At 37.4% G+C, this 25,859-nt stretch overlaps 1 protein-coding gene across 12 annotated transcripts; it reads right to left on the bottom strand.

The window, feature by feature from the left end:
- Positions 1-706: 706 nt before the first annotated feature.
- PLSCR1 (phospholipid scramblase 1) lies at positions 707-25,856 on the bottom strand. 12 transcript variants are annotated; one of them, XM_069580798.1, is made up of 9 exons: positions 25,239-25,856; positions 20,500-20,525; positions 16,479-16,520; positions 12,981-13,183; positions 11,640-11,682; positions 8,851-9,071; positions 6,788-6,949; positions 4,025-4,186; positions 707-1,597 (listed from the first exon to the last, which is right to left on the bottom strand). In XM_069580798.1, exons 2-9 carry the CDS (start codon positions 20,510-20,512, stop codon positions 1,565-1,567), a joined length of 879 nt encoding a protein of 292 aa, XP_069436899.1. In that variant the 5' UTR covers positions 20,513-20,525; positions 25,239-25,856; the 3' UTR covers positions 707-1,564. The 12 variants fall into 12 exon arrangements, with proteins under 12 accessions (XP_069436899.1, XP_069436890.1, XP_069436909.1 ...); XM_069580789.1 differs by having other exon boundaries at positions 25,212-25,853; XM_069580808.1 differs by having other exon boundaries at positions 25,172-25,824.
- Positions 25,857-25,859: the final 3 nt, after the last annotated feature.

The following is a 25,859-nucleotide window of genomic DNA, read 5'->3' as shown; positions in this document are numbered from 1 at the left end:
TTTGCTTACCCAGAGAACTTGAGTTCTGTCCCAAGGAGGAGGAGGAATAGGGGAGATTGGGAGGAGGAAGGGGAAAGTGAAAACAAGACAGGGATAATGTTAGTCCTTTTAGCCTCATTTTGGGTTGACTCTGGCATCACAGCTAGTTTGGAAAGCCTCCCTTCTCTAACTGGCATAACTAATGCCACTAGAATCCAGCTGTGCAAATACCTCACTATATCTGGCATGCTGTCTGTACCAACTATAAACTGAATGTTAGTGCCTGGTTATACCTCATCATTGGATGTGACAACTGGTGAATTATTTAGGCTAGTGAAAGGTGGTCTAGCTATGACTACTCCAGCTCCTCTGGCATCCTTAGGAGCTAGTGGTGCTGGAGTTCTGCTGTGGATAAAAGAAAATCTCCCCTAAGCTCTTTATTTCCTAAACACACTTTTCCTTTCCATGAGGTAAATGGTGGGTTGGATATCTCTCACTTGATTCAGTTTTCTCTACAAAATAGTGTATAAAAATTGCACTAACTTTCTGACAGGAAGAAAACTCAGTTTCCAGCACAGGCATATACATATTTTACCAAAGATTATCATACGCTTTAGCTCTTTAAAGATTTGAAAGGGAAAGTGAGGTAAATGTGTAAAGTTCAGAATATCATGTGAATTGACTGTTCACAGTTTATTTAAAAACAAAAATCGAACATTCAAAGAACTATATCAGCAATGTTTTATTTTAGTTATTTAATTATTGGCAAAAATAATCTAATATAGACCATTATAAACATTTATACTCAGACAGAATGAAAGAATATAGAACAGAAGCTAATTATTCCATATATAATTACTTCAAAATATAGTATCCCAGTTTTAGAGTGAGTGAATCTTTAAGTGTGTCCTTCTTTGGTACACAATCATTCTTTTAATCATGAAAAATCATTAAAATTTGGTAATTTATAGTCTTGTCAATATAAAAATATTAATAGTTGCAGATTATAGAAGTTAAATATAGTGTGATTTTCTGAACAAAAAATACAATTGACAATATGAATATTGAGTATTATTTAAGCATAATTATAAAAATAAACACTGAAAATTATGTTCATTTTGAACTTTTTTGAATATACCATTTTTGTAAAATAACAGTTGTTACATAGGAAATAGCTAGATTTAATAAAATAATGTATGTTTATATTAGTAGTACTTTAAAAAGACTTTAATTAATTTTGCTGTACAGATTGAAAACAAAGCAGAAACTCTAGTTTCAAGTAATTCATCATAGGAAGTTATGTTTAAATGTAAAAATTTCTATATCCTTTCTCCAAAATGCACAGTGAAAAAGAAAATGTATAAAAACATTTATAAGTAAGTGATATAGAAAACAAACTCTTTAATTTGAAAAGTAAAATCATATGCCTGAAGCTTCAGGTATCCTAATATAATTTACACATGCTGTAATAAATCATTTACATAAAGAAAAAATCCACCCTGTTTTTCTTTTACATAGTCCCAATCAATATACGGACTTCAGATTTTCTGAGACTTTCATAAATGTACTACCACACTCCTGCTCTCTATTTAGTAGTCATTTCAAAGAACATGAAGTCCTAGAGAAAAACAAAATACAGAAATGAGTTTTCAGCACCAAGCAAAGATCAGGTCTCAGATGCATAAATACTAAGGGATCTGATGAAACACAATAACATACTTGCTAAACAAGAAAAATCAACTGTAATACATAGATCTAGGAAAAATTGATAGCTTCAACTTTCCAGTTTAATGGTAATTAAATCCTACAATTCTGTTAACTTATTGATACCTGCATGAACTTAAGTAATTCTCAGGTGATTTCTGTAAGTTTCACTTTTTTTCATGCTTCTTAGAATGTTCCTCTTTCAATCTTTCTTCTTCAACTTTTTGAACTCCTTCTCTAGTAACATAACTTGTGTTGTGACTGTACATGGAGCTCCATGTACAATCTTTAGATTGTTTCAGGAGAATGGCAGCCATCTTAGACTTAGAATAACATCTTAGAATTTTGGGGCCCAATTTTATGACTTCTCTTCCAAGCCTGTCTCTCTATTCCTCAGTTTGTCTTACTCCATCAGTTTCTAACCAAATCTTCATCTTTATGACTTCTAAATTGTATGGATTTTAGCTCTCTCACATCTGTCATTTTCCTTTATCCCTTTATAAAGAAATAACTGAATCTTTATAACCATTCACTTGTAGTTGCACTAATACAGTTGGTCATCAGGATTTATTGTTCTAACATTTGGATTTATAATTATTTTTATTTATACGTAGCTTAAAACTAACCAGTTAACTAAACAATTTTTAGTATCTTTCCAAGGTCTATAAGAAGTTGCCCAATCTACCCAATATTCACTTCTTAATAACCCCACTCCAGTATTCTGGGCTGGAGAATTCCATGGACTGTATAGTCCATGGGGTTACAAAGAGTTGGACATGACTGAGGGACTTTCACTTCATAACCCCACCAACACCCTTCAGTCCCATATCTCATCTAACCAGACATCCCAAACTATTCTCTCTGCCCTATACACATCATATCTTTGGTTATGGTGTGTAAACCGTTGGTTAAACAGTTCCCTAAGATTAAGATTACAGTTTTCTTCTCAGGTGAAATAAACATTTGTTGAAAGCACAATTTTTAAACAGAATTGTGGTTATCTTTAAAATGTTATATAGAAAATATCGTCTATGCCAAATTAGATAGAACAGCATAATAAAGTCCCAGTGACTACTCACCCAGCTTAGTTCACCAATTAATCTATCCCTTATGTTCCCCTGGCTTCATCTCCCTTATTTAAAAGCAAATCTGTGATAAATAACCATATCATTTCATACTGAAATACTTCAGTATACACCCTTAAAAAATATGGACTGTTTTGTTTTTGTATAACCATAATAACATCATTTTAAAAACCTTAATAATTCATTAATATCATCAAATAGCCTGTGTTCACAAATGCATGAAGGTCTTGTAAATGTCTTTTTATATTGGTTTGTTTAAACCAGTATCCAAACAGAGTCTACAAATGATATTAAGCTGGTGTTTCTCTTTTCATTTTTATCTTCCTGATATTTATTTGTTGAAGTAACTGAATCTTTTCCTGTATGTTCTCTCACTTTTTAGTTTTCTTTTTTTTTTTTTCTGATTGCCTCTGCATGTCAGTGTTTAAGATAATCTAGTGGCTCCAAACCTCATTTGCATTGCAATCATACGACAGCTTGAACACTTGATGGCTTCGTTCCATCTCCAGATTTAGTTTACTGGATCTGGGTACAGTCTTGACATAGGGAGTGCAAAAGCTACCCAGGTGTTTTTACTGTGCAGCTAAGGTGAAAGACCACTGCTCTGTCCCCAGAGACCTTGACATTGGCCACATAAGGAATCATCTAGGGAGCTACACGAACTTTTAATGGTGTGCTTCTGATTTAGTTAAACTGGGGTATGGCTTACTACTAAAAACTTCCTAGCTAATTTAATGTGAAGACAAGTTCAGAATCAATGCTGTATTCCATATATTTCCTCTCAATTGATAGTTCCATCCAAGACTTGATCAAATGTACACTTACTGCAGTTTGTATTTCTGTATTAGATGGTTTAATAATGAATAAGGAAAAAAATATCCTTGTTTCACTGAGACTTATTTCATTTAAACACACTAGAAGATTCAAACTCTTCTCCAAAGTACCAATTTTTTTTTTTTTTGTTATTGGTGGTGGTGGTGGCTTTTTTTTTTTAACCACTAAAACCAGAACTTCTCCTTAACATATAACATCCTTCTGGTACAGTGTGAAACTACACAGACCCTCCAGAGAGAAGCTAGTCACCTGTGAACCAAGAGTAGCAGAAGAAAACGGAATTTCAGAGCTAAGATTAAATAGGACCACTTTCAATAAAACCTACAAATTTAAGGTCGTTTAAATATATAAAATTTAAAAAATTATTCCAGAATAAAACTAGAGAAACCATCTGTACCCTAGATTAGCAGGAGTAAACTTACAATGAGGAAACATGCGCCAAGCATCACAGCTTTCATTTTCACATCAAGGTCTAACGGGAACTGGATGCCAAAGTTATCAGCATCTGTAAATAACTCTTTAATAAGGCCAGTCCAGTGCTTGGAAATCCTGCCAACCACATGCTTCTCATCAAGAGATTTAACCTAAATTGAAAAAAGAAAAAGGACAAAAACTTTTAGCAAACTAATAAATCTACTTTCCAACTAGAAGTAAAATGAAACCAATATTAAAATTATACATATGCCATCATAACTGTGAACATTATATCACTCAGTAGATGCAGGTAGATTCCTATGTTTACTTATAGATTCATTTTAAAAACTTTATTTGCTACAGAGAACTAATATGAAAGTAGTTTAGCTGAAATAGTTAACATTTTCTATTCTCCATTAAGATATACAGTAATAAATTAGTTGAGTCTATCCAAAATAAAATTCAAGCAGGAAAAGATACAACTGTGAAATGATTCTTTGAATGAAATTTCTAGAAACCATCTGGTCGGGGGAGCGGGTAGTAAATGAAACTCTAATCTGACTTTAGCTTAAGATTAGTACAGAAAGTTGACATAGGTTGAGTGTTTAAAGGGGATGGAAGGACTCAGGAAAACATAAAATGCCAAGAGGCTGGAAAAGAGGACTGGCAGTTTTGAGAGAAGTAAACTAACCAATAAGTAATTTGATGGGATGCCCCAGGTCAAGGCTTGGGGTAAGACTGGACAACAGAATGGGACTGAACAATAAAAGAGGAAGGATGTATGAAACAGAAGGACTCCAAAGTAAAGTTTTTCTAATTTTATGTTTCTATCTGAGTAAAGCTCAGGCCCATGATAAGGAACGCAACAGCTTGTAGCTAGTGGAATGAACCTCACAAAGTGGGCACTTGGGGGCTGAATGTAGCCCACACTCACCAGGGTATTTACAGGCAGGGCTGTATCAGAACAGGAAGAGATGTGTCCTTTTCAAATGTACACAAGGTACCACACATGCTGGTAACAACAGTTGAAGCCCTATCTTAGGTTGAAACCAGCTACGTAAATGTGGGGAGATTAAAAACAGTTGACTCATTTTATTTGAATGCAGATAGTTAAGTTCTTTAAAAACCTGAAATAAACTTCTACTATGAATAATGTTGGAGAAGGCAATGGCACCCCACTCCAGTACTCTTGCCTGGAAAATCCCATGGATGGAGGAGCCTGATAGGCTGCAGTCCATGCTAAGGGTTGGACACGACTGAGCGACTACACTTTCACTTTTCACTTTCATGAATTGGAGAAGGAAATGGCAACCCACTCCAGTGTTCTTGCCTGGAGAATCCCAGGGATGGGGGAGTCTGATGGGCTGCCGTCTATGGGGTCACACAGAGTCGGACAGGACTGAAGTGACTTAGCAGCATGAATGCTGTGATAGCCTGGATTACTGTTCATCAAATAGTCATTTCAGTGTTCTCCCTCTGAAATCCAGTATACTTCCCTGTACACTGAAATTAAGACTTGGCCATGTTCCTTGTTTAACCAATGGAGGGTTAGCGGATGTGACACCAGCAGAGATCTTGGCCTTCATCCTGCTCTCCAGTGATCAGCCACTAAAAATGCATGATCCAGGCAGCTGCTGTTGATGCAACTCCAGAGTGAACATACCTGGAGCAGACCTGAGGCCAACTTACAGCCTAAATCAGGGCCATCTGTCTAAGCCTAGGTATATATCCTCCAGACACAGCTAACCTTGAGATCCATAAGCATGAGAATAAATTCCTGTTTTCTTAAGCCAATGAGTTTTAGGGGCTCTTTGTTATGCTACAATGGCAAAACAGACTAATACAAATTCCCTGTTGCACACTTACATGTTTCATCTGCTAATAGATGTCATCTAAACACCTTACATTTTATTTTTAATTTGATTAGTTTTAATTAAAAGAAAAATTTTAAATTAAATATACAAAAAATAATTTATCAGCCACAATCCTACTACTAGACTTACAAGATATTAAGATTTCCTTTTTTTTTGATTCCTACAGAAAGAAATTTAAAAATTCACTAAAAATTTATGTAAGAATATGTAAATTTTTAATGGAAAGGAACAGAAAAGTATATATGGATGTACAACTGGAAAGTCAATAGGATTAGATGATTTTTAACTAAGTACTAAAAAGAAAATCTTAAAAACAAAAACCTATATAATAAAATGATTTCAATTTCTAGAAATAATAAACTTGTATTATATTACTATTACATTGATTAACTTACAAATTTAATACAAATAACTGATAAACTATTCTAAAAAGAAATCTATAGGTTCATCATAAGGGGGCCAGCCCTGCTCAGTTTTAGAATTTGTCCCTTCTGTGGAAATCAAAGATGCCAGAGATTCTGAAGAGGGCCTAGAGAACTGATAGCCTGTGTTTCAGACTAAGGAAAGACCATATGCTTTGGTCTACAGACATTAATGACAAGGTTAATGTTCCACTCAAAAGGGATAATATACAGAAACCACCATGTTTAAATGTTAGATGCTTTGTTTATATTTATTTGACTACAAATCTCTGCTTCTCTTTTTACACTTAGCATAATCAGCACTAACACTTAATCAAAGCAATAAACATCTCTCTGACCAAAGATAAATGTATGAGCACACTGAGTCCCTCTTGGAATATCAGGACATAAATATTCATTTAATATATTTGTAACATCCTCCCAGCTTATTTTATTAACTAGGAAAGCAAAACCTATAAACAGTATCAAGTCTTACCTCAAAATCAATATCTGTACAACAGCTACAGACGATACACGGACCAGAAATTCTTAGTACATCCTCTCGCCTCTCATTTTGAATTGTAAGCTTTGGCAGGCAAGGGTGCCAGGTCTGAGTAACGTAACCTACTGGGACACCAGGAGGAGCCTGGATTTCTATCTACAAAAGCAAAAGAATATATAAATTGTTTGTCAGACACTGTTCTAAGCATCAGTTAACTCATTCTATGTCCTTACCAGGTTGTTACTATTATCCCTATTTATAGAGTAAGTAAGGGGAGGAACAGAGAAGTAAATTAACTTGTATCAGATTCCCCAGCGGCAAAGTGGAAGAGATGAGACACCAACTCAGGGAGGCTGCATGCCCAGTATCTACTCTGAGGTACTGCTCTGTCAGTCTCGTTTATTTTTAAATTTTCATACTTATGAAAAATGTCTAAATTATTAAAAGCTATTTTTTAAACTCCTTTAAAAATAGGGGTTTAGATGTATGGACAGAGCCCAGATCACCGGAGCAATCTTCAAATAAGGTCAGTAGTGCTAGGATGGAAAGAAGATGGGGCCTGGAATCTTGAAGCTGAACCTCAGCTCCACAACCTTGAGAGCATCTCGGCATGTTCATCTGTAACTGAGGACTTCCTAGATCTGTTTATTAAGGCCAATTATATGCTAACGTGCTCTATAAATAGTAAATCATATTCTATCAAACTCTGTTTTACCTCAGCTATTCTTGAGTATTATTATATCTAAACTAATTGACATGGAAAACAAAATAATTCAATGTGAACAACTTCAGTTATCCTTTCAAAATCAGTGCAGTATTAGACACCAAATTTCCATGTGCTTGTAGTTCTGTCTGCCTTGCTCTCACAGCTACCTGTGAGAACGACTGGGGAACCCAAGCAGCACCGGTCTCAGTCCAGTGGAGATACAGGCAAAGGTCAGCTTCCTATAAACACTCTGCGCCCTGGTGTCCTGCCCGAGACCCACGTTCTCTGTCAGAGGGCTGTCAAGTGCTATGGAAGAGACACCTGATCTTTATGGGCCTGAAGGTACTCACAACTTGCAATATCCTGTAATAGGAATTACAGGAACTCAAATATACTACTCTTTCAAATGGAGAACTGAAAAACATAGGAATTGAAATTTCTCAGAGGGAGCCTCTTCTAGGGTAGCTCCCTGTGTGTGCATTCGTGCCCAGTCACGTCTGACTCTGTGTGTCCCTAGACTGTAGTCTACCAGGTTCCTCTGCCCATGGGATTTTTCAGGCAAGAAGACTGGAGTGGGTTGCCATTTCCTACTCCAGGGCATCTTCCCAACCTAGGGACTGAACCTGCATCTCTTGGGTCTCTTCCACTGGTAGGCAGATTCTTTACCACTAAGCCACCTGTGCTAAGTCGTTTCAGTTGTGTCAGACTCTTTGTGACTCTGTGGACTGCAGCCCACCAGGTTCCTCTCTCCACGGGATTCTCCAGGCAAGAATACTGGTGTGGGTTGCTATGCTCTCCCTTCAGGGTATCTTCCGAATTCAGGGACCGAACCTATGTCACTTACATCTACCTCCATTGGCAGGAGGGTTCTTTACGGCTAGTGTTACCTGGGAAGCCCTCCTTAGCTCCCTGTAGGTTGGCTAAAATTATGAGATGAACATATGTATTCTTTTTCTCACTCTTCTGTCCACTTGCTACTGGGATGGCATTTGAGGATATTCCCTATGGGGCCCTCATCTGGCTTTGGTCAAGCGCTCATGGTCATTTCAGGTAAGGGCCTTGAACCAGGCACCCTACATTCTCAGCTCTCCCTGAAGACCAAGAAGTCTGGTCTCTGAGATCTCTGATCTCACCCCAGAGGACACACTGCTCAGGAATGTCGGCCAAACTGATCACTCCTTTCCACCTGCCTGCCTTCCTATAATTTACTCTCAAGGATAAACTAATAGCTGGTGAACCACTTCACCTTTAAATCTCATTTTATTATATAAATTCACTGATAAGGTAAAAATTCCTACAGAACTACTTTGCAAAGTATTTGTAAAAATTACCGTGTTAATCGCTCACCCACCTCTTGCAGGCAGCAGGGAAAACAGCAGCTGGCACACCGTAGTGGTCTTTCCAGAGTTATGACTTCTCGACCCATATTATCAAGAATCTTCATGGTAAAAGGCCTAGCAGGCCCACAGCAATTTCGAGTGCAACAATCAGTATCCTCTGCTGCAAAGTAAATCCTCTGTCCAAGGCTGTTCTTAATTTCATATCTGTTATTAGTTTCAAAACCTATTAGGACTAAAAATATAAAAAGAGGGACTCATTATGTCTACAGCATTAAAAGAATAATCAGTCTATCCTAAGATGCTATAGTGTCTAGCTGTACCATTTTTAGATGGTACTTCATTTAACACAGGAGGAAGAAAAGGAAAGGTGTTTAGAAATGATCTAAATATAGAAAAAAAGTGAAGGGGATGGAGGAGAGGGTATTAGAGTACAGAGAAATTTGGAATTTCTATATGAGACACAAGGGCTTCTTGTGTCTCTGTGCCACACAGGCGGCACAGAGGTAAAGTGCCTACCAATGCAGGAGAGGCAAGAGATGGGGGTTCAATCCCTGGGTCAGGAAGATCACCTAGAGCAGGAAATGGCACCCTACTGCAGTATGCTTGCTGGGAAAATCCCATAGACAGAGGAATCCCACTCTTCCCATCCCTGGGGTTGCAAAGAGTGGCACACAACTGAGCAACTGAGCACACACGCACATACTTGTCCACAGCCCTCATTAACACGAGTCATAGGGTATTAGAAGTCATCAAAATATTGAGCAATGAAAAAACAGAGGGACAAAAATCAGTCTTTAATATTGGTGTGGATGGATTTAGATAAAAATGTTCTTCACAAGTTTCATCACCATGACCTCCCTTAGGTGTCTTTGCTATGACTTAGGCAGACCCTGACTCTGCCTTTAAAAGAGCCACCCTTTACCTCAATATCCACCTGTCAAATATTTTATGTAAAAAAAGTTAAAGTAATCATGAAATGGGATCTATTACCTAAGTGCTTCTTAAGTAAACTAATCTCAAAATTCTTCAGCTTGTTTATCTGTAAAGTGAGATAAGTGAGCTTACACAATCTGTTTCTTTCTAGTTACTTAAAAAATGAAAACAAATAAAAGAATTCTATGGTTTTGTCTTTATTATCTCTTAAGTTTTGAACTGGGACACGTCTCAGGTGCTAAAAAATAAACTGAGTAATCTTTTCTCTATACTATTTATAATGTTAAAATATAAACTTGCAATTTAAGACAAAAATAAGAAAATTAGATATCCTTTTTAAAAACTGAAGAATTTATAATTATTAAATTTGAAATTTACTTTGTATTTCATGACTAATACATATATTTTTTTAATATATGCAAAACTTATAAATCTGAAAACTATAAATGGAGTGCTATATAATGTACAGTGTCTGATTTTTTGGTTTTTATAATATCAAAAATAAACTCTAAAATGAATCATTAAAAAAACTGAAAATTCAAATTACCATACTCCTTTCCAGAGAAAATATAGTATAAACAAACTAATAAAAATGAGAACATGATGAGACTCCCTGGTGGTCCAGTGGTTAAGACTACACTTCCAATTCAAAGGGTGTGGGTTTGATCCCTGGTTGGGTAACTTAGATCCCCCATGCTGAGAGGCGTGACCAGACAATAAAAAAATAAATAAATAAATAAAACTCCCCACAGAGAATTCCCTGGTGCTCTAGTTGTTAGGACTTCATGCTCTAACTGCCGAGTGGGTGGGTTCAATCCCTGGTCAGGGAACTGAGATCACACAAGCTGGGCAGCAGGACTGTGCCCCCCTCCCACCCCAAAAAAGAGGACATTAAATTTCTAACAGTGAACATCACAAGTAATTTAAGTAGAATAAGCAATTATATATTCTAACCAAATATTAACCATATTACTATAGTAGTACAATTCACTTTATTATTCCTATCAGTGGTAAAGAACTTTGCAGAGATGTGAAGAAAGATTTAATAGATATATTCTAAAATCTATTAGAGTTTTCACTGAATTGTCTATAAGGAAAATACATTGGTTCATGAATTTACCCAGGTTCTCTTTCCCTGGCAGCAGTCCTAAAACATCTACTGGCTTTCTTAAGTTTACTTTGCACCTGAGGAGCCCTGGACCAAAGGAAACAACTGTAGGAGTCAGGCCCCACTGATAGGAACAGCAGTGATATTCTAGGAAGTCAGGTGTTTTGGCTGACTGGTCAGCCTCCTTCAGTGCAGTGGCCCTGTGCCCAAGGTGATAATTCATAGCCCGTGGAACAAAGGTTTTATAGGGTTCATCTGAACTCCCAAGAAAAACCATGGACAATAATGAGGTTTTCCAAAACATCCCCATCCACCCAAATTCAGAGTTCATTTACTTTGGAAATGTAGTAAGGTAACTGAACTACTGCTTGTGACTCTTTGACAATCTCAAGCTCATCACAAACTGGGGAAAAAAAAGTTGAAGAGATAGAGGTTAGGGTGGGTTAGTGATAGAATCACTGAAGTGATTTCTAGAGAGAAGACTGAACAAAAGTAAGTTTTGATTGGTTTCCTCCCAAGTCATGGTCTGTATCATGAGGACAGATGTCCAGCTTAATGGTATTTTAGCACTTGACTATTAATTTCAAAAACTGAGCTGCTGATAATCCTTATCAGGATTATCATTATCACAGAGACATTTTTAAAGCCAGGTTTAATTTCAACATCCCTGAAGGTATTATATCTGTGTTTCATGATACGCTTTTATCTGCATAAATGTCCTCTCTTCCTAGAAATACGATAAATACAATGAATACATACCTTCCAGAAGTTCCATTTGCTGATGAATCAATAGCTGATCTATCTATTATAGTAAAAAAAAAAAGAGCTGTAACCATGTTATTAAGCCAAACAAATTAACATCAGTGTTTGTATGTTTTAAAAGAATGTATATAATCAGTTATCAACATTTATTAATAGTTAATAACTGTTTGTATCACTTCTAGGTATAAAATTAAAGTTAGTATATTCTTAACAACTACTGAAACGTGTTTATTTTTGGCAAATTCAAGTCAAGCAAAATTGACTTACACTGGAATCCGTATAAAATTAGAAAAAAATGTTCCTTCCAGAAAGGGCCTAAGAAATATTAAGACCTTTTCATCCATTTAAAGAGCTTTTTATTACAAATAAAAACATTTCTCAAGTGTGCTTAATATCATTTATAGTAGGTGATGACTTCCCCAAATATATTGTAAGGGCTTAATTTTTCTTAAAAAATAATATACTTAGGGTATTTCTTAGAGAATTTAGGAACTACCAAATTCTTATATTATATGCAGCCCAAGTGCATTATGGGAAATTAAATTAGCACAGAGTGAAAGAGAGACAGCTCATTTGCTGAAAACTAACTTACCAGATTTCTAATGCCAAACAAATACTAAACCTCACATTGCTGAAGTAAGCCATTATGCTGTACATTAAAACCCAGGAATGTTTTTTCCTTATTGGTAGCATTAATAAAATTCGGTCTTCTAAAGAACAAAAGCAACATAAAAATGTAATTTTCTAATTATTATAAAAGGTAGGTCATATTATACACAGATTATTAACTCCTTTCTTAGTACCACTTGTGGAAAACGAACACTAAATTGAGTCTGCTGTTTCTTTCCAACTCCTGGGAAGTTATTCAGTGTTGGGATTAAAGGGCACAGTTTTCAGAGCCAAGGTCCCCGAAGTAAAAATCTGTTCCTACTTCCTGTGCATTTTGATGTTGAGTAAATTATATAACTTCTCTGTACCTAAGTTTCTTCTTCTGTAAAATGGCGATAATTATAATACTTACATATCACAGCATTTTTTTAAAAGAATTAAATGAGTTACTACATGTATTACACTTAGGAATAAAGCATGGAAAATAGTGCTTACTAAAGGTTTGCTATTGGTTGTTACTGCAGATTATATTCAAGATCATAGAACACACAATTTCCTAAGACATTTGCATTTTGCTGTAAAAGTAAACCTGACCTAGAAGAATTAGAGTAATTTGTTAGTAAAGTTGTTTACTGTTTCACACTTTTGTGAATTAGTTAATTGTTAATCTCATTAAGTAAACTGGGAGCACTGTTTTGTTTTTAATGAGTGTTTTAGGTATTGAATTACCTGAGTTAAATATTCCAGTCCTGGTGGGCAGTTTAATGGAGGTAGTGGTGCTGGCATCCATGGTACCTGTGTGGGCTCTCCTGGGTGACCAGTCACTGGCTGGTATTGGACAGGAAGGCCGACTGGGCCAGGACTTGCATAGTCAGGCGGTGGCACTTGATAGCCAGCCTGGGGGTCAGAATAGCCAATATGTCCTGGAGGTCCTGAAATATGAACATGTGAAATAATTCATAACTGCACAGAAAAATGCAAACCAAGTCTTTTAGGATCACCCCAGTTGTCTACAAACTACAATTTCTACTCAGAAGAAACAGGATTTCTAAGATATTTTTAAATCTTAAGATATTTAAGATTCTTAGGATTCTAAGATATTCTTATCTTTCAGTGATTTTTCAATGAGGTATCTGTACTTTCATGTCCACTCCTATTTTGAGGGCTTTAGGCTCTGTGTACAGAGTTGCCACACAGACTTATCCTTATCAGTCAAAACTCAGATGAAAATATGCCTGAAAACTAAGGAAGTAAAATAAAGTCAACAACAATCTAGAGTCAGGTACATAAAACTTCTGAAATGGCTTCTTGAAAAAGAGGGATGGCATTGAGTAGAAAGCCCCAAATAGAGGCTCTGAGTCAGCATTTCTATGGCCAAACCACCTTGTGAAAAAAATGATTATAGAATTCTAACAAGTGATATTTCCTATACGTATAGTTCTGACAGTAGTTTTGTCCCTTTGTTGTATACTCGACAACATCTGGAGACCCTTCTGGCTGTTACAATTGGAGGGTAGAATTAGCCTCAGGTGGGTAGAAGCCAGGGATGTTGCTAAATAGCCTAAAAGCACCAGAACAGCACCCTGAAAAAAAAAAAAGAATTATCCCTCCGAAAATATTATGGTGCCTTTGTTGAGAAACCCTCATAAAGAGGTAAAGGCATGTCATTCCTTCCACTACTGTCCAGATACTCCCTTGGGTTAACAGTTTGCCTGAAGTTTTAACCCATGGTGTATTCCATTCCTAAAACCCTCCACATAGGAAAAAAAAAAAAAAAAGTTTAATTATGATACTTCCATTCCAAATTTAAATTTCACAATTTAGCAACTTTCTGGAAAATATAACTTGAGAATCAAGGAAGGTAAAAACTTCTAGCAGGCAAAATTGTCTCAAGTATTTATTAAGCACAGTAGTGGAATAAATTCAATAAGTATTTACTCTATTCCACATGAATTTGTGATTACAAATATGAAGCTTTGTAACTTTATAATTTAAATGAATAGTCCACAGAGGAACTGTTCCATAGGAATGGAATATAACTTCAAAGAAAATTCTATGTCCTACAATATTTTAATAGTTGTTGGTTGTTTTCAGTTGCTAAGTCATGTCCAACTTTTTTGCAACCCGATGGACTGTAGCCAACCAAACTCCTTTGTCTGTGGGGTTTCCCAGGCAGGAACACTTAGTGGATTGCCATTTCCTTCTTTAGGGGATCTTCTCAACCCAGAGATTGAACCCATATCATCTGCATTGTCAGGTGGTATCTTTACAATTGAGCCAGCCACTAGGGAAGCCTCACCCATTAGGTACTGTCTGTAACATCAACATATCTATTTTTAAACAGCACTAACTATAGTGAAAAGATTAAACCATAGGAAGCCAGTGAGGGAGAGATGTGAATTAACTGGTTACATTATTAGCATTATTAAATCTTCACAGGATTCTTTGAGAGAATAGTTATTTTCCAAATCAATGGATTAAATAGGCATATGGAATTACCTGAAATAATATTTCATTTACTTAAAGCACAATTGATTTAATATATTACTAATATAATGGCAAATATGTGTCATTTATTAATTGTAAAGCATTGTGCTGGGTGTTTTACACATAGTCTCATTTAATCTTCAGACCACCTGAATTAAAAAATATTATGCCCATTTTATACATAAGAACTGAGGCTTGGAGGTATAGCAACTTGCTTAAAACCATTACACAATGATTAAATATAGAAGCCAAAACTTGAAGCCTGATCCAGTCTCTCTATACCTGTTTTTGCACTTGCATAATTGGGATAATCAATAGTATTTACCCTGTTAATATTGTCTGACAATTAAATGAGTTAATCCATAGTTAGCATGATAAGCTCTCAATTTTAATCCATCACTGTTGTTAGCATCATTATCATAAAAGACCTGTACTACATGAGCCTTAGACTTGAGAAATAAAGTTGAGCTATTTTTCTCACAAGCTCGCCAGTCTGGTTATAACCTAGTTATGTACTATCTACTGTTATTTAGCCATGGGTGGATTAAAATATCCCCCAAGTGCTAATAATTCTCTAAACACCAACCATATAAAATTTTCAAGTAACAGTTCTCATCCCTGGCTGCACATTAGAATCACCTGGGAAATTAAAAAATTACTAATCCCAGGGTGCCACAACCAGAGCTTCTGCTTCAGTCTTCCTGGGATGGTGCCCTGGTACTACTGTTGTAGTTAACAAGTAATACTTAAGCCTATGCACCTCTGAGAACTATCATCTTAGAACCTTGACAGTCTTTCTACTTCACATTTTTTTAAACACAAACATCTGGAGGAGATCCAGGCTCCACTGAGAGGTTCCTGGCTAGACAGCTAAACAAGTCACTCAGCTCCAAGGAGATATGTTTGCTCAGAGTAGAATACAAAATGCATAAACCCTTGTGGCCAAACTGGATCCCTTTTGATCCTAAGTCCTGGTCTCTCAACATGTAGCCTGCCTACTTGCAAATGAACTCTGCCATCTGGTAAAGTTCTGGAAATGCTGATGACTGCGTTTGTCTAAATGAAAATCTCTGAAGTCTTCTAGGCAGTGGTTCAAAAGAAATAATATATTCCTTGGTGTATGTAGTGATATGACTCAGTTACTTTTCTGAGAAAGGCAAGGCACAGTTGAGTATGTATATAAAAGTAAAGCTTTCACATTTTTGTGTTTCAAAATGAAAGTGAGAATTATCCTGGGTAGCTATGTTTCCGTTGAGTGAAGCTTCTTCCATGTTTTAGCAGTCATCTCTTTTGCATGACAATCACCGAACACAATTAACTCCAGAAAATAAATAACTCAAAAATACCCAGAGACAAATCTCCTAAACAAATGGAGAATGAATAAAATGTTACTTAATATGCATATTTTGGTTTTTAATTTATGTGCAACGTTATATTTCATTTGCTCTCAAGTCACTACTGTTTTTATTAACACTATATCCTGTATAGAAAAAATATTTTAATGATCTTTATGATAACATATAATCAAAGAAAAAATCAAGAACTATACTGTCAATTTCATTTTTGCCCCTTTAATAAAAGACACTACTAAAATACACACAGAGATAGGCACACACATACAGACATACACACACACATCCTTTGGGGAATGTCCATAACTGATAATTTTATTTTTTTTTTATTCTTTAAGCCAATGTTTACTTGGGAATGCTGCTGATGGATATTCAAGGGTATACTCACCTGTTAAATTTGTTCCTAGGTGTGGAGCATTTATTTGCATATCTGTAATTCAACAAAAGGTAAACATATATCTTCTTAAACATATATATACATATCAGAAAAATGCATAGTTCTTAGGTAATTTCATTTACATGCGCTCGTGCTGTATTGAAACAGTGTGGATTCTTCACTTAACAAAAATGGTGCCTGTTATTAAAGGTAATTTGCAGTAGAATCCTGGTTCAAATTCTCTTTGAATAAAATATGCAGCTAAGTTACTGGTACTGAATTTCTATTTCTCAAAAAAGTTTGATGAGTGTTCTCTTCCATATTTTATTTTGTTATGAGGAAAAAATAGATTGTTTTAAAACCACATATAGACTGTGGAGAAACAGACAAATGAAACTAGTTGGATGTGGGTTTGGTAATGGAAGGATTATAGGTGATTTTAAAGCTATCTATAATTGTTGCTTTAAGAATTATGTTTTAAATATTTAAAATTATACATATACTTCAGTATTTAAATGTCCTTTTAATACTTACTCTGGAACTACCCCATTAAGTTTATACCATAGGAAATTCCTAGTATTTGACTGGTTTTGACTGACAAAAATCATAACTGAGTTAATTACAACAAACATATTACATTTTGCTATATGCTAATCAGTGTGCTTTCAATAATCTCAATGTATGCACAAATTTGTCAGTTTCCTATTTCTTCCTATCTGCATTTGTCTAGTCATTCTTTAGCAACCACCTTGGCCAGAAAATAAGTATTTATTAGCATGTCCTGTGTCACACCTCAGTTAGGTTCAATGGCTACACTGGCTCTGCCTTTATGGAATTTATGGTCTAGTAGATACTTGGTTAAAGTGTCTGCCTGCACTGTGGGAGACTCGGGTTCGATCCCTGGGTTGGAAAGATCCCCTGGAGAAGGAAATGGCAACCCACACCAGTACTCTTGCCTGAAGAATCCCATGGAGAGAGGAGCCTGGTAGGCTACAGTCCACGGGGTCGCAAAGAGTTGGGCACGACTGAACGACTTCACTTTCACTTTCAGACACTCCATTTATGCAATGTTCTCCTTTCTTTCCTATGGCTTATTAACTGTAAATTCAAAATAGTTTATTTTTGAATAATGGGGACATTGGAAGGAATGATGCTAAAGCTGAAACTCCAGTACTTTGGCCACCTCATGTGAAGAGTTGACTCATTGGAAAAGACTCTGATGCTGGGAGGGATTGGGGGCAGGAGGAGAAGGGGACGACAGAGGATGAGATGGCTGGATAGCATCACTGACTCGATGGACGTGAGTCTGAGTGAACTCCGGGAGTTGGTGATGGACAGGGAGGCCTGGCGTGCTGCGATTCATGGGGCCACAAAGAGTCGGACACGACTGAGCGACTGAACTGAACTGAAGAATGAATGTAGAAGAAAAAGTTGACCAGACTTTCAATCTGAAACATTTCCTGTATGTTTCTCTATTATGTACCTTGAAAGACCACTCAAGTCATATGATTTCACAGGAAGACTTGGTCATGCCCCACTCCTACCCTCTTTTTTTCCCATTATTAGCTTCATAATAACTTCAGCTGAATGGAGTCAATGGATACTGTGCAAATTCAGGTAACAGAAAATCCTCTACTTGAGTTAGGGCTTTTCCTCATACGGACCACAGCATACCCCAAATTATCACACATCACTGCAATATCACAAGTCATTCTGTCCTAACCATCTCTTCTTTTTCTGTCTTGGCTTCAGGTGAGTGGGCCAGCTCCAGTTCTCTAGCTCCTCAGGCTCTGCCCATAGCCCCCTCACAGAGTAAGACTCAACAGATCTCAAGGACACACACTACAAGTTCGACTTAGAGACCCATCCTTAAATGGTATGTCACATTTTGGCACTTCTTACCAGGTATCGCTCTTTGAACAATAGTAAATACACACACAAATCAAGGAGCTCACAGAGTCAAGAAATTAGGAGGCTATAATCTCTGGGGTTTCAGTATCAGAGCAACAATCCCAGTTTCAGGAATTCCAGGGGTAAGTTTTAAAAAGAAAAACAATAAGTGAATGGGTAAGTGCTCAAGTAGATTAAAGAGCAAATGAATTATGGATGTATTTGTGCAATGCAACTTCAGTTCAGTTCAGTCACTCAGTCGTGTCTGACTCTTTGCGACCCCATGAATCTCAGCACGCCAGGCCCCCCTGTCCATCACCATCTCCCAGAGTTCACTCAGACTCACGTCCATCGAGTCAGTGATGCCATCCAACCATTTCATCCTCTGTCGTCCCCTTCTCCTCCTGCCCCCAATCCCTCCCAGCATCAGAGTCTTTTCCAATGAGTCAACTCTTCACATGAGGTGGCCAAAGTACTAGAGTTTCAGCTTTAGCATCATTCCTTCCAAAGAAATCCCAGGGCTGATCTCCTTCAGAATGGACTGGTTGGATCTCCTTGCAGTCCAAGGGACTCTCAAGAATCTTCTCCAACACCACAGTTCAAAAGCATCAATTCTTCGGTGCTCAGCCTTCTTCACAGTCCAACTCTCACATCCATACATGACCACGGGAAAAACCATAGCCTTGACTAGACGGACCTTAGTCGGCAAAGTAATGTCTCTGGCTTTTGAATATGCTATCTAGGCTGGTCATAACTATTTTTCCAAGGAGTAAGCGTCTTTTAATTTCATGGCTGCAGTCACCATCTGCAGTGATTTTGGAGCCCAAAAAAATAAAGTCTGACTGTTTCTACTGTTTCCCCATCTATTTCCCATGAAGTGATGGGACCAGATGCCATGATCTTCGTTTTCTGAATGTTGAGCTTTAAGCCAACCTTTTCACTCTCCTCTTTCACTTTCATCAAGAGGCTTTTTAGTTCCTCTTCACTTTCTGCCATAAGGGTGGTGTCATCTGCATATCTGAGGTTACTGATATTTCTCCTGGCAGACTTAGAATAACTTAAAAAATCATAGGACTTTCATATTGTCAACAAGTTATTTTATTGTTTTTTCTCTATATCAGTGTATATATATATATATATATACACACACACACACATATACATTCTACTTATGTACACATATACACACAAATTCATACATTTGTATATATGAAGCTGAAGAGTTAAAAGGTAATTATGACCATGACCCAATCAATTATTTCAGTGATTTGAAGCATCTTAAAGCTTACAGCAAAGAAAATAGCTTAATATTATATGAATTTACATTTTGAAAGTTTTTAGTATTGTTAATTAAATTAATATAGCATATATTAAGAAAAATCATGAAACTTTGTGAAAGAAAGTCAAGGTTTCTGGCCCTAAAGAGGATCTGATATATATGTAGCAAGGCCGGCATTGTGGTAGAGATAAACATCTCTTTGGTTATCTACGTAAAGATAAGAGAATAGAGAGCCTTCCGAAGACAGGATTTTTTTTCCCATTTGATTTTTTTTTTCCTCTTCAGAAACTTCAACTTTTTAAAAGACAAAGTCTTTTATTACATGTCTGGCCAATACTCATCTTACTTAGAATTTTCTTGAGGAAAAAAAAGCCAGAAAATAAAGACATATTTATTTAAACCTATTCAAATGTGTATTTTATGAGATATATATTGGGGATGTATCAGAGCATTTTATTACAATGCCCTGGCATATTAAGTCCATTGTTTATTGAAAAATATGACTTGAATAGTCTTTTTTTTTTTGGTATATAAAATGTACAAAGAAAAGGGAAGCCTGATTCAGATGAAGTGTAATATTAAATTATATATTTTCCAGTAGGCCTAAGATTTCACTTTTTTTAAGCCTAAGATTTCATAGGTTTATCTAAGGCTTTTTTACTTTTAAAGGGAAAGTTAGTGGTAGTGGATATTTGTGTATATCTTCTCTATAGTCAAAACACTGCCCCCGACTGAGGGTTCTGGAACATAAACAACACAAACCAAATTCTATTCTTTCAGAAACTGAGTAAAACGTTTTGACAAATAATACATTAACACGAGATTTAATATTATAGGAGGAAAATAAACACTTAGATTACTTACTTTGTTTGTCCATGATTTAAACAGTTCTGAAAAAGAAGACCTGATATAAATACATAGGTCAAATATATGTAAAAGGATACCCGGAAACTATATACACACAAGATACTCCTCTATTCATCTAACCATTGAGAATCTGGTCATTCGAACCCTTCGGTCTTGACTCTGTTTCCCACTGCTGTGTTTCTGAGTAGGATTTTAGAAATTGTGGGTCAGTCCAGGATGGTGAACGATTTCTAAAAATCTTGGGAGGAGAGGGTCCAAAGAGGAAGGAAGACAGAAAAGAAACACTGTGAGCCCAAGGCCCTCCAGTTAAAAACTTGAGCCTTGCAATCTACACAACCTACAGGGAGCATGCAATCCAGGACCGAGCTACAGTTCTGGGCTCCAGCTGTGGTCCACCATGAAAGGGAGAAAGGTTAGCTATCAGGTCACACTATTGCAGATATCTCTGGAATCCCAGAGCCTGAGGATATTTTCTGCCCAGCTTGAACAGCAAATTTGAGAAGGCCTGGCCCCCTGTTTGTATATCAATAAATGATTTTTAGCCTAAAAACATACACCCAGAGGTTGTAGAAGCTGTTTTTGTCTTCTAGTGACTTGATCCCATCCTAGTCTTTCCCACTATTACCTAGCCACTACTGTTTCCATTTCTCCACCTTAAATCCCAACCCCAGTGTGCATGTTAATTATAATTAACACATTAGGCAAAAACTTGCTACTTGACTGTTTTATCTGGGACCTGCAAACTAATATGAATTAGCTCAGCCCTTTCCAGGCCATCTCCAGTCTTTGCTGGCCCTTTAATAACTCCAACTACTGTGTTACCATAAATGATAAGTAAAAGCCAACTGATCCTTCCATATCCTTAACTAAAATCTGGTGTTCCCGAGAAGAAACCACATCCTTCCTCTCTTCCAAATTATTGATTTGTCATTGCCTGTCATAAGCATAAATTTTTATAATACAGCAAAGCTCTTAAATATATTCCAATTATAGTCACCTCTTATTATATATACTCAAGAAGTTCAGTAATGGGTTTTCTTAGCCTTGGAAAAATTAAAAAAATATGTTTCTTGCTGCAGTGTTGACTTTTTGGATTTTTTTTAGAACAATAATAACCCCTGTTAGCATTAACTGGTCAGAAACCAAGTGCTATGGACCTCCTCAGGCCAAAAGAACAAAATATTAACATCTTATGTTTTTCTGCAGTTATTCTAGAACAGTGAACCATAAACTAAAAAACACAAGTAACAAACGTATGCCAAAAGTTTTCAAAGGCCATATTAGTGTTTTATGTTCTATCACATGAACTAAAAAAGAAGACTAAATTCTTATATACAATAAGCCATGATTACTTTTGTCAACACTCATTTCTGTGATCAAAGAGTGTATATTAAAATTTATACTCATTATCTTCAAATGTACTAAGAGTTCCTTAACATATATAAAAATTTAAAACCTAATAAATTCTGGAGTAGAAATGGGTAGTATCCCTTAATTAACACACTAGTCTAAACAGCTCAAGTTTTACTTTACCACTGTTTCTCATAGGATCACGTTATAAGTATGATTAGTTTTTTAAAAATGTTGTATGGCTCTTTAATCAACTAAGCAATTTTAAGGAAGTACTGTTTCAGTCATTCTTCCTTTTCCTAAAAGGCCAGAAGGAAACTTAGTTCAAGGAAAAATCTCAAATAATACCTGGAGATATTAATTTTAGAATTAAATAATTTATTTTTATGAGAAAATCACTGAATTAGTAAAAAAAAAAAAAATTCATTGTTTCTGGAGGGCAAGTCTATCCATCTGAAAGGAACTTTGAGTCTTAACATAGCTGTGTGAGGATGAGTATCCATTGGTAAAAAGACAGAACAAAATCTGTGTCCTCAATTTTCTGTAGGTTTTAGAATTTTCACAATTTCATAATATCTCAAGCAGGAAAAATGGTATGTTATAAGCTCTGGTACAAAATGTGAAGTAACAGTGGAATCTGTATGTGTGCCAGGTAGAACAACGTATTTGTGGACTAAAGACATCCCCCATGTTCATCCCTGTCTGGTCTCCCTTGCTGTTTTAAGGGTCTTTTGGTTTTCTTAAACTTAATGGGTCTATTACAAGATATAACATCACTCAGTTTTGGAAATGACTGGGTGGTGTGTCCTGGATGAATTAATTAGTTAATTAATTCAATATAACTTTTACATAATGTCTTCCACTGCTCCTAGTAAGAAACAAATCACAGAAAGACTTCCAAGAAAATCATATTTATCTTTTAGTAGTAGAAAAAGATCTCTAATGAAATCATAGTATATACTGTACCACTGGAATCATAACTGCTTCAGGACAAATACAGAACTTCAAATTATAATTGGATTACTACACACTCCTAACCTGTTAAATGAGAGCATCTGAGGAAATTAAAGCATCATATACTATACATATATAAGCATATCTCTGTCAGATTTATTCTATCAGACCTATTCTATTGGTGCTCTGGGATATTAATCATAAACCTCTCCTACCAGGGAGAAGGCAATGGCACCCCACTCCAGTACTCTTGCCTGGAAAATCCCATGGATGGAGGAGCCTGGTAGGCTGCAGTCCATGGGGTCAGGATGGGTTGGACACGACTGAGCGACTTCACTTTCACTTTCACCAGGGAGAAGGAGAAATAGTGCAGGTCATATACATTTATGTTCCCACAAGTCATATTCCAGGAAACCCTTTGACCCATCTCTTGGGGTTCTGATGTTTCTATCTTATTGTATCAAGAAATATTAAAGTATAACCTGCAATTCAAAGAGCAAATACCCCTAATTTTTGAAAGATTCTGAAACTACTATGCCTATAAACTAGGCATTAACTAGATTTGGATTACTTATCCAAATCCACTTCTTAATTGCCTAAAATCAAGCCAGTTAACATTTTTCTCCAAGTCCCAGGATAGGAATATGTGTTATTATATATGTGTATACATACATCTGTAAATATTCACTCAGTATAAAGTTTGTGCCTATTTTCCAGGAATATTGCTTGAAGGCACTATAACAATCATTAGGACAAAATGATGGACAATTAACAATATATTATTACAAATACTAGTATTATGAATAAAAATAATGGCTCTATAAAAAGAGTTATGGGGGCACTAATTTAGATGGTGGTGGTGGGTTGTCAAAAAGTGAGATCTGAGTGCCAAAGGCAGTTTAAAATCAACCAGGCTAGGAAGGTGTGTATGTGTTTGTGTGTGTGTGTTGGGGTGGGGTGGGGGTGAGGCACTGAGGCAGGGGGAACTGTAGGGGTAGAAATCCTACGGCTGGAGTAAGAGAGCTTGGCTCATTCAAGGTTATGAAGATTTGTGGGTGGCAGAGCAAAGAAAGAGATCATTAGACAAGAAAATGGAGAGGTGGACAGGGAGCAGTTCTTACAGGTTTTCTGTCTCTCTAAACTCTCAAAAGCCAGCACATGGATTGTCAGGACAAGACACTTAATTGGTGCTTGTTGATTGATTCAACAGTGTGTTCAGTATTATTTCACTCCCTTCAGTCAGAAAGAACAGTTACCAATCAGATGTGAAGGTTGGCTAACCTGTGATTCAGCCATCTTATCTGATATTTCTATCCAAATGCAGAAACCTACTCATTTCCCTTTCCATTTCTTTGTGCTGGTTCAGCATTCAAAGCCCCCATTTATTTTCCCCATTTCTTTGTGCTTGTTCAGCGTTCAAAGTCCTACAATCCTAATACTTGCCAGGGTGCTATTAAGAGAAAGTTCTATTGTCAAGAAAGTTCCAGGAAGAAGAAGGGTATCCTGAGTCGCCTGATACTTCCCACTAAGCAAGTGGCACCTACATTAACCATGCATCTCAGACTGCTAAACTAACAGAAATACTGCCTGCCTGTTCCTGGAACTGAGAAGTGGCTGTGCCAGGACTTGCTGGAAGAGCTGTCTAAATAAACCACATGGGAACCAGACAGTGAGCCTGGAGAAGCAGGGGCTTGGTCAGATATTAAAAGTAATAAATCTAACATTACTGAGCATATTCTGCAGTGCTGAAGTTATACATCATACTCTAACTCTTGTAACTTTTGATCGTTACCCAATTTCAGATATGAGCCAAGAAAGGAATGTGTAGGAGGAGAGTGCCCAGGATTCCACAGATATCAGGTAGTAGAGACACGTTCAAGTCAGGCAGGTGGATTCCTACTTTACCTTCTACGTGATAAACCACCTGTCTTGGCAATTCTTCCTGTGTTTCAGGGTGCCTAGCATAGTTTTGGCTCCATCCACAATCCTAATTCATACTTCTGTTCAAAGGCAGCTAGCAGGCTCTATTAATCGCCCCTTTGATTTCCCTCAAATGCTGGCAGATAACCCTTGAGTCCAGGTTCTGGTCACGACCCAGCGCCGCTCCGCGTCGTTAAGAGATGGACTAAACTAATTTGAACCTACAAGGCGGTTTCAGGCAGGAAATACCTTGACCTCGGAAAGATTCTGAGACTGGCCAGGATGGGACTGGGACGCCCGGGCCCCGGGCTCAGTCCCTGCTCAGCTTCGGCGGTCGCTTTTCTAGGCCCCCAGCCCCCACCCTCTACCCCCAATCTCAGCGCAATCGCAACCCGCCTGCCCTCGCGCCCCTCGCTCCCAAGTGCCCCAGCGCCCCTCCGCCCACCCTGGAAACACGCGCTGCCCCGCGCCGGGTGCTCGTCCACCTGTCGGCACAGCTGCTCCGGCGCTACCTGCGGTGAGAGGAGCTGCGGGAACCCGGGCGCGGGGCCTGTGCTCTGCTTCCAACGCTTGGCGATCGAGTGTGCTCCTTACACACAACCTTGGCTGGAGTTACCGAGGCTTCTGAGCGATGTCGATGACGAAACCCGTGGTTTCTAGTTTCGTTTCTTAAATCCTGGGTAACAAAGGGGCTTCCCGCCCTCTTCCTCACTTGGGCAGGGCTTCCGCGTCTCTGCGCGAGACCTGGGGCTGGACCGACGCCCCGGTGCGGCGAGGAGAGTCTGTAGGCTACTTTCCTTGCCCCTAGAGCGGCTCCAAATACTTGGGTCTTGAGGTTCAGGTCCGCGAGTAACTGGGAGGTCGAAATCAGCTGGAAACTTACAAAGTTATTAACAGGGAGTGGCGGCCTCCGGGCGGACTCTGGGTGCGGAGTTTCCTTTACCTTTGCCTTGACCGACCTCCTTCCCTTAGAGTTCCGTGGCTTTCCAGCCAGGAAGCAGAAGGCACTAAAGAGTACACTGGACAACGAGTTGAGATTGTTTCTCTCTTTAAACAAGCCTTTTTCTGTTTTGCTCTCTGCTCCTGTCTCTCTGTCTCTCTCTTTCCACTAAATGACGTTTAACTCCTTTGAA

Source organism: Ovis canadensis, chromosome 1 (genome assembly GCF_042477335.2).
Source record: "Ovis canadensis isolate MfBH-ARS-UI-01 breed Bighorn chromosome 1, ARS-UI_OviCan_v2, whole genome shotgun sequence".
In the NCBI taxonomy this organism is placed as follows: domain Eukaryota; kingdom Metazoa; phylum Chordata; class Mammalia; order Artiodactyla; family Bovidae; genus Ovis; species Ovis canadensis.
The sequence above is the reverse complement of the archived record's forward strand: the minus strand, read 5'-3'. Positions and strand labels throughout refer to the sequence as shown.

Bases quoted from the DNA above. Each gene is read 5' to 3' on its own strand.
- PLSCR1 (XM_069580798.1), bottom strand. The intron at 13,184-16,478 runs GTGAGTATACCC...TTCATATTTCAG, and splicing joins CCTAGGAACAAATTTAACAG to GACCTCCAGGACATATTGGC. The intron at 6,950-8,850 runs GTGGGTGAGCGA...TTGCTTTTGTAG, and splicing joins TTCCCTGCTGCCTGCAAGAG to ATAGAAATCCAGGCTCCTCC.